Below are 16704 nucleotides of genomic sequence, written 5' to 3' on the forward strand. Positions count from 1 at the left end.
AAGCGGACGGAAAATACGCAGCTGATATTGGCAGCTGTTGCTATTTGGTCCTTCCCATTCTATCTGGACAAAATCAGCAACTGGGATCTTCTCTGCAGTCAGACGATAATCGTGTATACACAGATCACTTAGAGAGTTGTTCGACTTCGTGAAATTGAACTTCTTTGATAAAACCTTCCTCGACATATCGGTGACCTACTTTACCAGCTCATAGCCACCGTCATCTTCCTCGTACATATGAAGGAGGAGGAAGAAAGGCGAGCGCCAAACTGTAGGCGTGCTCGCGACGGCAAGACTGGGTTGATTTACTAGAAGAAGTAACTTTCGTCGCACGGTCCATCCCGCACAAACGACTCCTTTTGGAAACAAATGCATCCACAGTAAGCTGGCCACTGCCAAGCACTCCTTCGGTGTGGATGAAAAACGGTGTAACGGGAAGGATGAGAAGCAACGGGAAAGAAAGGAAGAGAATCCTCCAGGAAGACGACCAAGGAGGACTTGGGGCAAAAGCTGTCGGAGCGGAAACATCTTTCAGGAACCATCGTCAAGGCCTCCGTCCTACAACTTACCATCAGGAATAATCTCCCACACAACGAAATGCTCAACATCGTTCCCGATCGCGTGGCTTCTGTCTCGACGCAAGGTAAACCCAGTTTCCCGCTCCACGATGCATGTCGCTGAGCAGGTGTTCGTACCAGTCTCGGACGCAGAGCTGCTAGCAGCCGGGATTCCTCGGGAGCTTTTCGATCTCGGCTTTGTGCCATAACACAATGGATGCTCGGGACGGAAGACGCAGTGCGGTCCGAGTACAGGATCAGGGAGATACGCGCACACACACACATTACCCAGACTTGGTTGACGCTTCACTGCACAATGTTGACGATCGGAACATCTGCACTGCAGGCGACCATAACACTATCAAACCGACCACTGCAATCAAGTCCATACGCCTGCCAAATGACGAGCGCTCCATGCAGCGCACCCTGTAGGCGTTCCATTCTCACGCTGGCGGCCCCGGTGAGTTGGTACTGACACCAAAAAAGAATCTTCGCCTCTGCGCATACACGAGCGTCCATATCGCCCAGGCGGACAATCCGTGGCACGAATCCATGCGACAGTGCTGGTGCTGCCAAAAGATTCCATTCGACGGAGGCAGGTCTCTTGCATTCACCAACTTGTCCAATGCACTGAAAAGATAAGTGACCGAAAAGCCGTTTTGTTTTCCGGTGGTAACCCGCGTCGCTGGACGTTCTGTGGCGAGCCATGGAGACGCCCATGTCCCTTCGACGAACGCACGCCGCAAGTGCATTGCTCCATGCCGAACGAATCCCATCGATGCATCCAGGGCGCCATCCAGGTATCTTGAGCACGGGCGCGCATGCACGAAGCTACAGAAGAAGGGCTTGAAATACATCCAGATGAACGAGATGGCGTGCGTCTCGCTGACTTGACGGAGATACGAATGCCTCGATCGGCATCCGAAAAGGACCCCTGCGATTCGGGAGCGTCCATCGTTTCTTTTTTTCTGCCGGAGGATCTTTCCAGTTGATCTATTGACGACGCAGTGCGCCGTTGTTCGGCAGAGCGGAATGCTTCTGATCCAAAGAAATCAATGCCAAAGATATAACGCATTTGATTCCGGTCTGGAGCAATGCACTGGTATTGTATGAGCTGCAACCCAGTAGGTCTTGAGCGCCGTACGTTTGCACTGGAAGTGATGCTTCCAGGCAAAAAGTAGAAGATATTGCTGTCCTATGGTTCGCTATTATTGACTAGTAAGTAAGAGCAGTACGGCTTCATTTGATCCAAAAGTGAAATCGACCACCGATAGGATTGTGACAAGCGTCAATTGAGACGAAGAGCGCTCCTATAGCACGATAGACTCTATGACAGTTGCTACATAACAAACACGGATGCTCCTGCATTCAGCGTATATGTCGTGCAACTCCATGCTTCAATGTGTCCAGTCATGGTCGGCCGTTTGCGAGCGTGACAGTCCACGTCCACTCAGAGAAGCAGTTCTCCTCGAGAGTCAACGTAGGCACAGCGTTAGGGTCCACCTGATAGTAGCGTCTCACAACTGATACCAGCGTGATTAGGTGGCTTAACGGTACGATACGTTTATCCTAAAAAATAAAACACCCCAGCAATACGACAGCCAGTGCATTGCTTTCTTCGGGAAGACGACTCGTCTATTGTTAGGCAACGTTGCGGTACGACACGCATCTCACCGGACACGTAGGAGAAGGCGTATATCAGCAAGAGGGATCCTACTCGTCCCCCAGTATCCATTCGCATTCCAGAATGCTATCGGAAAGAAGGAACCGACGAGCGCCGCCGATCACACTGCTGGAGTATCACAGGGGCATATCATACTAGGTGTCCCTATTACGGCAATAAGCTCCTGAGCAAACCTTCTGCAACCATAACACAAAGTCTGAAATGCTCTCCCTATTTTGGATGACGTCCGGAGGCTCTATCCGTAACGTCCAGGATGGCACCTGTGCCTGAAACTCGCCCTGCTCCACCTACTGAGCGCACGTGGACCTGAAGGCGCACAGGAAAGAGCACCATACGCATCTGCCGCCTACACTGCCGAGTGAATCGTAAGACACCACGACCAAGAAAAGCGTTTATACACAGTACGCACCAACGCATGCCATCCCCCTCTGATCCGTCTGGAGTTGCCGGACGCACGCTTCACAGTCGCAACTAGCCGGCTGTCCCATGAGCGAGGTTCAGCTACAGATCCACCCATAACAGATTCGATGTCCCTGCTCGCCTCGTAACGTCCGCCACTGCTCCCAGAAGCGAAGCGCCTCATTCGCACAAACGCGTGCTTAGACGGCAACGTCCCTACCGTACGCAAGAACCGCGCCCGTACAACCCGCATCACTTGAACTGAAGCAGCGATACCTACAGTTCCCGATGCGTACAGCGCTCGTCACGCCCGGGGCGCTTGGCGATGTGGCTTTCAGGGCAGAGAGCGTGGGCGAGCTCGCCTGGGAAATCGCGCAGTCAACTGACACGATGCGCGTGCCGCCGATGAAGGGAAACGTTGTCGTGATCAGTTACGTGTTGTTCTGCTGTAAACATCGGATTTCTGTTGAGGCCATAGCAAAATACAGTCTTTCGGTTCGGTTTTGTTTCAAACTTCAACCAAGTCTAGTAAAGTGCTTTTTCGCAGCATATAACAGAAGCGTTCATTGAGGGTTCATTAAAAAACGAAAAACGGAAAGCTATGGAAAACCAGTCGACGATCCTGGAGGGCTAGGGTCGCCGGCTGCCAGAAAAAAAACAAAAAGCAGTGCCGAGTCCAGAAGAAAAGGAAGGGAAGATGAACCGAAAGCGGGAGGCCCTACGTCGGAGGCGGCAAGAAACATGACTGTAGAACGAGATGGAGGTGAAAACCTTTCTTCTTGGACACATCAAGGATCCCTACAGGGAAAAGTTGCGATACCCTATCAGAAAACGTGTCGACTCGTACTCCTTGAGGATTATGAAGGTTTCTTCATAACTATTCCATTTGGTGAAGGAGATGTGTCGCGACGTACCGCAGATGGAAATGGTGGAGATTCCTGACAAGTTTTTCGATAAGACCTTTATTCGTCACTTGATGCTTGGCACAGAGAAAGGACGGATGGAAAATGAGCGGGTGCATGCTCTCCACGAAAAACATCCCTTTTACAGCTTCAAGGGTACTCGGTACAAGGGTGACCGGGATGTTTACGACTATGGGGCGATGAAGTACCTCACGAACCTGAAGAACCGTTTGACAGAGAACCTCGAACGTTCCATGATACGCGCCGTGGTTGCACTCTACCCGGGCCAGTCTCGCCAAGGAAAATGGGCGATTATCATAGGAATCACCAAAGATCGCAAGCATGAAGATGAGATCGAACTCGTCGACAAGAAGACATCACGTAAGAGAAAGAATGAAGCTTCTGTCATCCGTGCGGCCATACACGAGTACCGTACAGTCTTGGGGTTGGCAAATCCGACAGACAAGATATCAGAGTTGAAAAAATATAAGGAATGATACTATCGCCTCGTCCTGCGCTATTTTGTGTTTCTGGACCGAGAACTCGAACGCAAGGCAGAGGCGAGGCTGAGTGAGGAAAAAAATGAAGAGTGGGAGAGACGGAAGGCTTTCCTAATGGGTAAGCGCTTCGACGTGGTTCCAATGTGCAAGATCAAGTCACATTTGTGACTATCGACTCCGGCGTCCTTTACGGCATCATGAAGGAGATCAGTTCCGAGCTCAATGTCAGCAGGGAGGAGTTCTCCGGTGAAAACCGGGAGACGTACTGGAAGAATATCCTCAATTTCAAACGTCTCAAAGTCAGCGCGAAAAAGAAATTCACTGGGATGCTCGAAACCGATGGAGCAACCATTTGTGTACACTATCGGCGGTTAAAGAAAGATCGTCCAGTCCCGCCCTCGGCTGAGTCCTCTGCGAAACATGAAGAAAACAAAGAAGCGAATCCTGAGACGCAAAAATTGCAGGATGACGACCTTGTCGTTGGCGCGGTGAGGCATGAAGAATAGAAGGAGGCAGATCTTGCGACGCAGGAGGTGCAGGATAACGACCTTGTCGTTCCTGCGGACCCGGGGAATACAAATATCATAACCATCGTTGTGCCCAAGCATGCGGAAGATGGTACTGACGGCAACTTACGTCAGAAAGACACGCGTGTGTTGAGATTCTCGAGAGCGAGAAATTATCGAGAATCCGGTATAATGAATGCGAGGAAGAAAATCGAGACTTGGGATGCAGGAATGAAGGATCAAATGGAAGCTTTGAGCGAGTTGACTAGCCGACGAACGGACGTTGAAGCTTTTCGGAAATTCATGGAAGTTCGCATTGCGCATTGGGATGCGCGGTGGGAGGAGTATACAAAGCCCCGGTGGGCTCGTCTGCGTATGAATTTCTACTGTGGCAATCAGCGGGCGTTCGCGAATTTTTTTTAATAAGTTGAGCGCCTTGAAGGAGAATGAAAGTCAGAGGCTCGTAGTAGCGTACGGAGCAGGACGTTGGGCGTCGAGAAAAGGGACTACACCAGCTCCAACGACAAGGGTGTACAAAGAGTTCGCAAGGCATTTCGTTACGATACCTGTATTTGAGTTCCGAACATCGTATACACACCATGAGCTGGGTTGTATACTCCAGAGAGTCGAGATGGAAAAGTGCCTGCGGAGTCCTGAAGATATACAAAAGCACGTACCGCTGACGGAGGTGCAACTGGAAAGGAGGGCGAAAGTGCGAGGGCCTCTCGCATTAGTAAGTACAGCCAATGATGGCAAGAAACGTATGGAGTGTGTGAACCCAGATTTTAATGCCGCTATCAATACAGGAAAAAGTGCGGTGCTGGAGAAAAGATCTCCAGAGTGGACAAGAGGGAACTTTATTGGACAACCTCTCAAAGTTGCACTATATAAGAAGAAGTTGTAAGCAGTACTAGGTGACCGGTCCAAAAAGAAGGGGTGGCGTCTGCCCTTACTTGGAGATGTTTCGTCTAGGGCGCGGTTACAGCCACTACTCTACAGCTGGCGACAGCGTTTTTTCTTTTGAAAGGTGTTTCTTTCCAGGGGTGCGTCCGCCAAGCGACACTATCCAACTGGAAGCCCGCAAGCACCAGCAACGTCCTCTGTAGAGCGCAATCACGAAACCTGCACAGGATCACACGTGGGCGGTACCAGCTTCGCTGTCAATGCTCCTCGAGAAAATGCTCTGCAGCGGGATATAACGCGCTGCCTGGCCGAACTGTAGGCCGAAGCTCACCAGCCCGTTTCCGTGACTATAATATATCGTATCGAGGTTTCGCGTCGTAGCGCTTTGTATACCGACGGTTAAATAGAGTGTGGAGGCAAACGACGAACGCTTATCTCGCACGTACGCAGCACAAGTTAAACTAACTCAGACGATACCGCTTGCAGACGATTCGACGGCGCCTGGCTCATCACTGTGCAATTCGTCGTGGCAGACCCCTCTGACGCTCGGAGTACTTTGGTCGGCAAAGATATTGGCTAAAGAGGTTTGTGTACTTGCTGCTGGGAACTCCTTCTGTTCCAGGCCTGGTACGAGCGCCAACTCCGGGAGATCGTTTACGAGCATCCAACTTTGCCGGACGTTGGTGATGCGGGCGGGCGGTGGTAGCAAGTCGAGGCGCTAGCGCCGCGCTTCTAAGGCGTCACGAGCGAGCAAGCAGTGAAGCTTCGAAGTATACGGTGCCACGTACGGCAAAGAGCGTTGTCCCCCACGTAATCCTGACCGTTTATCTTACGCAAACGCGTCGGTAACCATTCCTTGCTTTCCCAACATTGAATCTATCAACTGTTTCACCTGTGCGCACTACTTGTTCACGAACTTAGAGTGAAATCCGCCTCGCACGAAGCCATTCGGATGAACCATGCTACCTGTGCTCCGCCAGCGATGAGGACGCGGGTCTGCGCTCATCCGTCGTGTTTTGTACTAGCTGAAGGACTTCAATAGTACCAGTGCATGAGAGCATTGACAGCAAGTCTGAGAATACGTCGCCACCGCAGTGCAAGCGCGTTACAAGCACACACGCACATGAAACCGCTACTATATCCATCTCTCTCGGAGCAAGCATCATCGGCCCAGTCACTATTTCGATCGATCTAATAGTTCACATCTTCTACGGTTTCCATTCCACACAGGATTCACATTTCGATATTCTGTTTGCTGCTTATTTTAGCAACGCAACAGAACAAGTCGCTGTCGCAGAATAGCCCCAATCTGACCACTGCGCATCTGGTTCGGTCGCTGACGTTCCCTCACGAACGCAAAGCGGAACTATGGCAACAATGTGTATCGAATGCTACAAAGAAAGCGGATATACACGGAGAGCAGCTCGAAAGGTGCGAAACGAAGCATACAGACTGCGAGTTTTTCCAAGCTCCATCATGAATGTGGCATTTGGTAAAAGAACCTCCCCAATACCGTGACATTGTAAACGGAGCGCACCGTTCCAGTACAGAGCAATTTTCATTCCCGTGTTCACCGAAATGGAACGATGCCTGGCGGATCCACTCCGCTGCAAACAGTATTTGCGGAAGGCCAAAGCTTCAGCGATAAGGTGCACTTTGAAACGCTCCTGAAGCAGATGTAGTTCTGTGTACGTGTAATTGATGCGCTGCGTGTATTAGCACCAATAGTGCTGCTCGAAAAGCCCTTGATAAGAAGGTAACGGGCAAAACTTTTCGTTCCAAGTCACTCGACAGCTGGCGTGTATTGCGAGGTGAGGTCACTCACCGGTTCAGAAGTAATAGTACGCGAGCGTGTGTTTCAGTGCTGCTGCCGCTTATTCCACCAGATGACTCGAGACCTGCTACATAAAAGTCATGAGTTCCGTGCATCAGCCACGTCCACACTGCGGCTGAATTGCCCAGAGTGCACTTAACACCATCGAGGAGCGCTTTTGCAGAGCGTCCTGCCTCCCATGCATGGATCCCTTGACTGGGGCGTTCTGAGCACCTTCAGTCGATAGGCTATTCTTGAAAAGATCAAATGATGTTCTGCACGTGTTGAATTCGAGGAACGACATAGAACCAACGACCGAATGCCGTCATATTCATCCCATTGTTCGTGCTAGATAGACCGCCGCTGCCACTGGTGCCTGAACCAGAAGTTCCGCTGCTGCTACCACTACCGGTGTCACTGGTGCCTGAACCAAAAGTTCCGCTGTTGCTACCACTGCTTGTGTCACTGGTGCCTGAACCAAAAGTTCCGCTGTTGCTACCACTGCTTGTGTCACTGGTGCCTGAACCAGGAGTTTTGCTGCTGCTACCACTGCCGGTGTCACTGGTGCCTGAACCAGGAGTTCCGCTGTTGCTACCACTGCTTGTGTCACTGGTGCCTGAACCAGGAGTTCCGCTGTTGCTACCACTGCTTGTGTCACTGGTGCCTGAGCCCAAATTCCCGGCTCTGCTGCTACTGCTGCTGACAGGGATAGCGGATGTCTGCTCGATGATCCTATCCGGGCCTGAAGATGAGGTAGTTGGAGCATCGATACCTGTTCCAGGGCGGGGTGTTGACCCTAGACTGCTAAAAGTTGGCGGACTTATCGTGGTACGCATCGCTGTTGCGAATGCCCCCAGTGTGGATGAATGCGAGTTACGTTCTCCGCCGGGTTCCACATTGTCTAAAAAGGAGCCGCCAGAAGTGCTCGTTGTAATAACCGGACTAAAGGGCGGTGGTAGTGTTGCCGTGGTCGCCACAGGTAGAGTGCTTACAGAGAGCGATGAGGCCTGTGATGATGTGGGGGTCACCGACATCGCATTCATCGTAGCGATGTACGGAGTTGGTGTGGGATGAACAACAGCTGGAGTAACCGTTGCAGTTGCTCTTGGAGCGCTTTCGGCACTATGGGTGCTGTTCCGCTCAGGTTCAGCAAAAAAGGCCTCAGAGACGCCAGACGATGCCGTGCCATTCGAGGTTGACGTACCCGCCTGGGTGCATACGCAGAGGTCGCCAACGCAGACCTTGGCCAGGTTACCAGAACAGCTGCCGGTGGTCGTTACGCACCCGCAGATATCTCCCAATAGACATGTGTAGACGACTCCTCCGGGGCACGGGGGAACCGAAGTAGACGAGACCGTACTCGTCGATGTAGACGTCGACGTGGTCATCGCTACGGACGACGGCGTGCCAGTCGACGAAAACGAAGATATAGAGGCCGAGGGAACATTCGGAGAAGGTGAAGAAGAACTCGTCGACGAAGGCGTAAAATAAGGGATTGTTGTCGCTGCAGCAGTAGCCGATCTGTCCAACGATTGCCGTAACGAAGCACTCGATGACGCACTCGATGACGCACTCGATGACGCACTCGATGACGCACTCGATGACGCACTTACAGATGCCTTTCGAGTCGGATGACGAGAGCGACCGCTCGATGACGATACATGGTCAGACGTACTGCGTGAGGAAGAAGAGCTCATGGAGTACGAGTACGAGGCACTGGCAGATGCACTCGCAGATGAACTAGCAGACGCACTCGCAGAGGCGCTTAGAGATGCACTCGCAGAGGCGCTTAGAGATGCACTCACAGAGGCGCTTAGAGATGCACTCGCAGAGTCATACGCGCTCACAGAGTACGAACCAGAAGCGCTCGCAGATGCGCTGGCAGACGCAGACTCGCTCTTCGACTGAGAGTACGAGTACGAGTACGAGGCACTGGCAGATGCACTCGCAGAGGCGCTTAGAGATGCACTCGCAGAGTCATACGCGCTCACAGAGTATGAACCAGAAGCGCTCGCAGATGCGCTGGCAGACGCAGACTCGCTCTTCGACTGAGAGAACGAGTACGAGTACGAGGCACTGGCAGACGCACTCGCAGAGGCGCTTAGAGATGCACTCGCAGAGTCATACGCGCTCACAGAGTACGACCCAGAAGCGCTCGCAGATGCGCTGGCAGACGCAGACTCGCTCTTCGACTGAGAGTACGAGTACGAGTACGAGGCACTGGCAGATGCACTCGCAGAGGCGCTTAGAGATGCACTCGCAGAGTCATACGCGCTCACAGAGTACGACCCAGAAGCGCTCGCAGATGCGCTGGCAGACGCAGACTCGCTCTTCGACTGAGAGTACGAGTACGAGTACGAGGCACTGGCAGACGCACTCGCAGAGGCGCTTAGAGATGCACTCGCAGAGTCATACGCGCTCACAGAGTACGACCCAGAAGCGCTCGCAGATGCGCTGGCAGACGCAGACTCGCTCTTCGACTGAGAGTACGAGTACGAGTACGAGTACGAGGCACTGGCAGACGCACTCGCAGAGGCGCTTAGAGATGCACTCGCAGAGTCATACGCGCTCACAGAGTACGAACCAGAAGCGCTCGCAGATGCGCTGGCAGACGCAGACTCGCTCTTCGACTGAGAGTACGAGTACGAGTACGAGGCACTGGCAGACGCACTCGCAGATGAACTAGCAGACGCACTCGCAGAGGCGCTTAGAGATGCACTCGCAGAGTCATACGCGCTCACAGAGTACGACCCAGAAGCGCTCGCAGATGCGCTGGCAGACGCAGACTCGCTCTTCGACTGAGAGTACGAGTACGAGTACGAGGCACTGGCAGACGCACTCGCAGATGAACTAGCAGACGCACTCGCAGAGGCGCTTAGAGATGCACTCCCTGAGGCGCTTAGAGATGCACTCGCGGAGGCGCTTAGAGACGCACTCGCGGAGGCGCTTAGAGATGCACTCGCAGAGGCGCTTAGAGATGCACTCGCAGAGGCACTGGCAGACGCACTCGCTGAGGCGCTTAGAGATGCACTCGCAGAGTCATACGCGCTCACAGAGTACGACCCAGAAGCGCTCGCAGATGCGCTGGCAGACGCAGACTCGCTCTTCGACTGAGAGTACGAGTACGAGTACGAGGCACTGGCAGACGCACTCGCAGAGGCGCTTAGAGACGCACTCGCAGAGGCGCTTAGAGATGCACTCGCAGAGTCATACGCGCTCACAGAGTACGACCCAGAAGCGCTCGCAGATGCGCTGGCAGACGCACACTCGCTCTTCGACTGAGAGTACGAGTACGAGTACGAGGCACTGGCAGACGCACTCGCAGATGAACTAGCAGACGCACTCGCAGAGGCGCTTACAGATGCACTCGCAGAGTCATACGCGCTCACAGAGTACGACCCAGAAGCGCTCGCAGATGCACTGGCAGACGCGCTCGCAGAGGCGCTTAGAGATGCACTCGCCGAGGCGCTTGCAGATGCACTCGCAGAGGCGCTTACAGATGCACTCGCACAGGCGCTTACAGATGCACTCGCAGAGTCATACGCGCTCACAGAGTATGAACCAGAAGCGCTCGCAGATGCGCTGGCAGACGCAGACTCGCTCTTCGACTGAGAGTACGAGTACGAGTACGAGGCACTGGCAGATGCACTCGCAGATGAACTAGCACACGCACTCGCAGAGGCGCTTACAGATGCACTCGCAGAGGCGCCTACAGATGCACTCGCAGAGGCGCTTACAGATGCACTCGCAGAGTCATACGCGCTCACAGAGTACGAACCACAAGCGCTCGCAGATGCGCTGGCAGACGCAGACTCGCTCTTCGACTGAGAGTACGAGTACGAGTACGAGGCACTGGCAGACGCACTCGCAGATGAACTAGCAGACGCACTCGCAGAGGCGCTTAGAGATGCACTCGCAGAGTCATACGCGCTCACAGAGTACGACCCAGAAGCGCTCGCAGATGCGCTGGCAGACGCAGACTCGCTCTTCGACTGAGAGTACGAGTACGAGTACGAGGCACTGGAAGACGCACTCGCAGAGTCATACGCGCTCACAGAGTACGACCCAGAAGCGCTCGCAGATGCGCTGGCAGACGCAGACTCGCTCTTCGACTGAGAGTACGAGTACGAGTACGAGTACGAGGCACTGGCAGACGCACTCGCAGAGGCGCTTACAGATGCACTCGCAGAGTCATACGCGCTCACAGAGTACGAACCAGAAGCGCTCGCAGATGCGCTGGCAGACGCAGACTCGCTCTTCGACTGAGAGTACGAGTACGAGTACGAGGCACTGGCAGACGCACTCGCAGATGAACTAGCAGACGCACTCGCGGAGGCGCTTAGAGATGCACTCGCAGAGTCATACGCGCTCACAGAGTATGAACCAGAAGCGCTCGCAGATGCGCTGGCAGACGCAGACTCGCTCTTCGACTGAGAGTACGAGTACGAGTACGAGGACGAGGCACTGGCAGACGCACTCGCAGAGGCGCTTAGAGATGCACTCGCAGAGTCATACGCGCTCACAGAGTATGAACCAGAAGCGCTCGCAGATGCGCTGGCAGACGCAGACTCGCTCTTCGACTGAGAGTACGAGTACGAGTACGAGTACGAGGCACTGGCAGACGCACTCGCAGAGGCGCTTAGAGATGCACTCGCAGAGTCATACGCGCTCACAGAGTACGACCCAGAAGCGCTCGCAGATGCGCTGGCAGACGCAGACTCGCTCTTCGACTGAGAGTACGAGTACGAGTACGAGGCACTGGCAGACGCACTCGCAGAGGCGCTTACAGATGCACTCGCAGAGGCGCTTAGAGATGCACTCGCAGAGTCATACGCGCTCACAGAGTACGACCCAGAAGCGCTCGCAGATGCGCTGGCAGACGCAGACTCGCTCTTCGACTGAGAGTACGAGTACGAGTACGAGTACGAGGCACTGGCAGACGCACTCGCAGATGAACTAGCAGACGCACTCGCAGAGGCGCTTAGAGATGCACTCGCAGAGTCATACGCGCTCACAGAGTACGACCCAGAAGCGCTCGCAGATGCACTGGCAGACGCGCTCGCAGAGGCGCTTAGAGATGCACTCGCAGAGTCATACGCGCTCACAGAGTACGACCCAGAAGCGCTCGCAGATGCGCTGGCAGACGCAGACTCGCTCTTCGACTGAGAGTACGAGTACGAGTACGAGGCACTGGCAGACGCACTCACAGATGAACTAGCAGACGCACTCGCAGAGGCGCTTAGAGATGCACTCGCAGAGTCATACGCGCTCACAGAGTACGACCCAGAAGCGCTCGCAGATGCGCTGGCAGACGCAGACTCGCTCTTCGACTGAGAGTACGAGTACGAGTACGAGGCACTGGCAGACGCACTCGCAGATGAACTAGCAGACGCACTCGCAGAGTCATACGCGCTCACAGAGTACGACCCAGAAGCGCTCGCAGATGCGCTGGCAGACGCAGACTTGCTCTTCGACTGAGAGTACGAGTACGAGTACGAGGCACTGGCAGACGCACTCGCAGATGAACTAGCAGACGCACTCGCAGAGGCGCTTAGAGATGCACTCGCAGAGTCATACGCGCTCACAGAGTATGAACCAGAAGCGCTCGCAGATGCGCTGGCAGACGCAGACTCGCTCTTCGACTGAGAGTACGAGTGCGAGTACGAGGCACTGGCAGATGCACTCGCAGATGAACTAGCAGACGCACTCGCAGAGGCGCTTAGAGATGCACTCGCAGAGGCGCTTAGAGATGCACTCGCAGAGGCGCTTAGAGATGCACTCGCAGAGTCATACGCGCTCACAGAGTACGAACCAGAAGCGCTCGCAGATGCGCTGGCAGACGCAGACTCGCTCTTCGACTGAGAGTACGAGTACGAGTACGAGGCACTGGCAGACGCACTCGCAGATGAACTAGCAGACGCACTCGCAGAGGCGCTTAGAGATGCACTCGCAGAGTCATACGCGCTCACAGAGTACGACCCAGAAGCGCTCGCAGATGCGCTGGCAGACGCAGACTCGCTCTTCGACTGAGAGTACGAGTACGAGTACGAGGCACTGGCAGACGCACTCGCAGATGAACTAGCAGACGCAGACTCGCTCTTCGACTGAGAGTACGAGTACGAGTACGAGGCACTGGCAGATGCACTCGCAGAGGCGCTTAGAGATGCACTCGCAGAGTCATACGCGCTCACAGAGTATGAACCAGAAGCGCTCGCAGATGCGCTGGCAGACGCAGACTCGCTCTTCGACTGAGAGTACGAGTACGAGTACGAGGCACTGGCAGATGCACTCGCAGAGGCGCTTAGAGATGCACTCGCAGAGTCATACGCGCTCACAGAGTATGAACCAGAAGCGCTCGCAGATGCGCTGGCAGACGCAGACTCGCTCTTCGACTGAGAGTACGTGTACGAGTACGAGGCACTGGCAGACGCACTCGCAGAGGCGCTTAGAGATGCACTCGCGGAGTCATACGCGCTCACAGAGTACGACCCAGAAGCGCTCGCAGATGCGCTGGCAGACGCAGACTTGCTCTTCGACTGAGAGTACGAGTACGAGTACGAGGCACTGGCAGACGCACTCGCAGAGGCGCTTTGATATGCACTCGCAGAGACAGACGAACTCACGTCGTTCGATTGAGTTATAGTGGGCGAAGCAGTCTTGGTCTTTGCCTGCAAGGATGAATATGATACGCTTGTAGTGGCCCTCTTTGAACCACGGCTGCTTATTGATCTTGATGGCCTTGTGCTTGTATACAGTATTTGCGACTCGGATGGTGTTTGCGAAATTGCTGTCTTAGACCGCTGCTTTGTGTATGCGACCGTCTCTACTGATCTTCGTACTGGTTTTGATTGCTGTACTGTTATTGGTGCATTCGACTGTGCTATCACGCTGCTCTGTGCTGTTGCAGTCCCTTGGGGCGTTTCTCGCTCTGTTTTTTGTTCAGAATTTTTTGACAATGCTTGCTGGAACGGAAAAATCTCGAATGTACATATTTTCGAAATCGGGACGCACCAGAACCCGTTCGGAGTCCGGGATATTCCCGATGTAGGTTTGGGATTAAGTCTATATAAGGCCCATTCCATGATCGAATCCCAACCGCCTTCCTTTTGGACTACGACTTGCGACTCTGACGTGACGTTCTGAGCGTTTCCTCCATGAAATGCCGTGATTTCAAATGTCTCCGTACATACACGGCACTTGTTGAGCAGCAGATATTCCTTGCAAACTTCGACCTGTGTATACACACACTCTCGCGTGCATGAAGGAGTCAAAATTGTTCCGAATGCGTCGACGGCATTGGTCCCTTCTTGGAACGGTCGAACAAACCAATTTCCCGTGGCGACCTGAGGCCCGGGGTCGACGCCCTGCACGATCGAAGGGGTCTCTTTCGCACAAATGAGCTTTTCCTTATCGCAGATTTCGAGGACTTCAAACCGTACGCATTTCTTTTCAGTCTGGCAAGGGCCAATCTTCGTCACAGGTTCACAGAGACCGTTCCCCGACACATATCCTCCGCCTGTGCTGTATGCTTGCTGGTATAGCTTTGTTGGTCCAGCGGAAGCGGCTCTTATTCCCACAATAAGAAACAAAAACCCCACGAGAATACGAAACCAAAATCTACTAAACATATCGATCTCAGTCGAAGTACCTTCAGAGACTAGATCCTCTGCACCCTCATTTCACTTTCAAAAGCCTAGACTCCCAAGCTAAAGCTCTCGCGGGAGATCAGGTCTCAAATAAACCTGAGAATGAAAAACCTGGATCAACTATTTCCTTCGACCGCCAAAGCCACCGCGATGCACACCACCCCCATGTTCACCACAATACATCGACCGTCGAGAATCACATCACAGCTCCGTCGTTCGATGAAGAGAAAATCGCCTCCGAGGTCACCATATCGCCGTACGAAGATACCTGAGCCACAACCCGAGTCGCGTCCCCGTGACGTGACGAAGCCGACCTGTTTCTTCCACACGGTCCGGCATCCCCGCGGCGATCTCAAAATGCGATTCGATTGATGCCACATATCAAGAAATCGACGGCTCGCAGTCTCAAAGAACCGGTGTCGGCGGCGGCGTCCCCTAGTGGACACGTATCGACCGCACGGGGACTGCGTGACAACGGGGATGTCGCGGCGACGCAACGGTCCAGCGCCGGAAACACTGGGGCCCATCGATTTAGCGACGGCTGCTGATCCGCGGGTGCACAGCGGCTGCATCAGTGTTCCTTGCTATGGAAAAAGAACACTACGAAACAAACCAGTCACAAACTATATATGAAAGAACAGCTATCTTACAAGCCCCATGCACTACGCCTGCCTAAGAGGTCTAGTTTTCCGGAGAAGCTCTGAAAGTGGGTTAACGCGGGGTGCTTGGGCGACGGCGAAGGAAGCCCACGACACGGACCTTGACCGCAACGAACGGAGGCCCGGAGGCAGTAGCAGAGAATGATGACGAGAGTTCTGCGTACTTATCCGCTGCTCTAGAATCAACGCTGCAGGTTCGGGCACAACTCCTGGATACATCCTCGAACTTGGGCTCAGTTTTACCTCCTACATTGGTTTCTACCTCAACTTTGGAAACAGTCTCGGTGGATATTTTGGAGGACGGCTGGCGGCATACTCGCGATCGAAGCTAGAATAGGCGACTTGCTCGCCTACGTGTTTGGGGAGCGGATACTAAGCCGCTGAAAGGTTGGTTCATAGAGTATCCACTGTGGTTGCGGGTAGCTTCACGCGTCCGGCAAGATAAAGGTCGCATTTGTATCGACCTTGACTATGTACTTTTGAATGTACGCTAGCGCTGTGCCAGGCACTCAATGAACGACTGGAATGTAGGAGGTGCTGGTGGCATGTGCGCTCATATACCCCGTGGAGGGTGCGTTTAAATCGACGACGTACCTCTAGAGTGCCGCAGCGCTATTCCTATTCCCTTACGCGCTACGACTCGTTAGTTTTCGCATCATGGAATATTTTTGGGATAGCCTCGATACTAGACGACGAGATATCGAATCACCAGTACAGTAAAGAGGATCTGATACAAGTCGGGGACTCTGCAATAGGAAAAGAGACCCAAGGCGATACGGAAGAAGAGACACAGAAACCTCATGATCCACGTACCAGAAGAATAACCAGAGAAAGCAGCTCGGCAAAAAGCCCGAAGAAGAAGAAGACCAACAAGAAAAGACAGAAGAATAGAAAAAAGAACTCCCAAACGAGCCCATCACAAGTCATTTCCCGAAAGGGCACCCCAGCAGGAACTCAAGAAAGCCGTCGCCAAACCCAGTCACCTACTCACAGCGCTGAAGATCCGAAAAGCCGTGCATGCAAGCCTTTAGACCAATTGGCACGCGAGTTTGTAGATGCGAATCAGAAGACTGCCAGAGAGTTGGGACTGCTTGGGCCAGAACACAACAGTTGCAAACCTCAGTACCTGAAACGA

The 16704-nt window shown here is 53.6% G+C and overlaps 1 protein-coding gene and 1 non-coding gene across 2 annotated transcripts, besides 1 other annotated feature; one reads left to right on the forward strand and one right to left on the reverse strand.

The window, feature by feature from the left end:
• The first annotated feature begins 3009 nt into the window (after positions 1-3009).
• Positions 3010-5592: a sequence feature (repetitive element).
• CYME_CMT008T lies at positions 5500-7367 on the forward strand. Its single transcript, XR_002461685.1, has one exon. It is a non-coding gene; the product is annotated as a hypothetical transcript (transcript).
• A 160-nt stretch (positions 7368-7527) lies between these two features.
• Positions 7528-8652, reverse strand: CYME_CMT009C (hypothetical protein; the record flags this gene model as incomplete). The annotated part of the gene is made up of 1 exon (XM_005539026.1): positions 7528-8652. The coding sequence occupies one exon, from the start codon at positions 8650-8652 to the stop codon at positions 7528-7530; it is 1125 nt and encodes a 374-aa protein (XP_005539083.1).
• Positions 8653-16704: the final 8052 nt, after the last annotated feature.

Source organism: Cyanidioschyzon merolae, chromosome 20 (genome assembly GCF_000091205.1).
Source record: "Cyanidioschyzon merolae strain 10D DNA, chromosome 20, complete genome".
Classification (NCBI taxonomy): Eukaryota; Rhodophyta; class Bangiophyceae; order Cyanidiales; family Cyanidiaceae; genus Cyanidioschyzon; species Cyanidioschyzon merolae.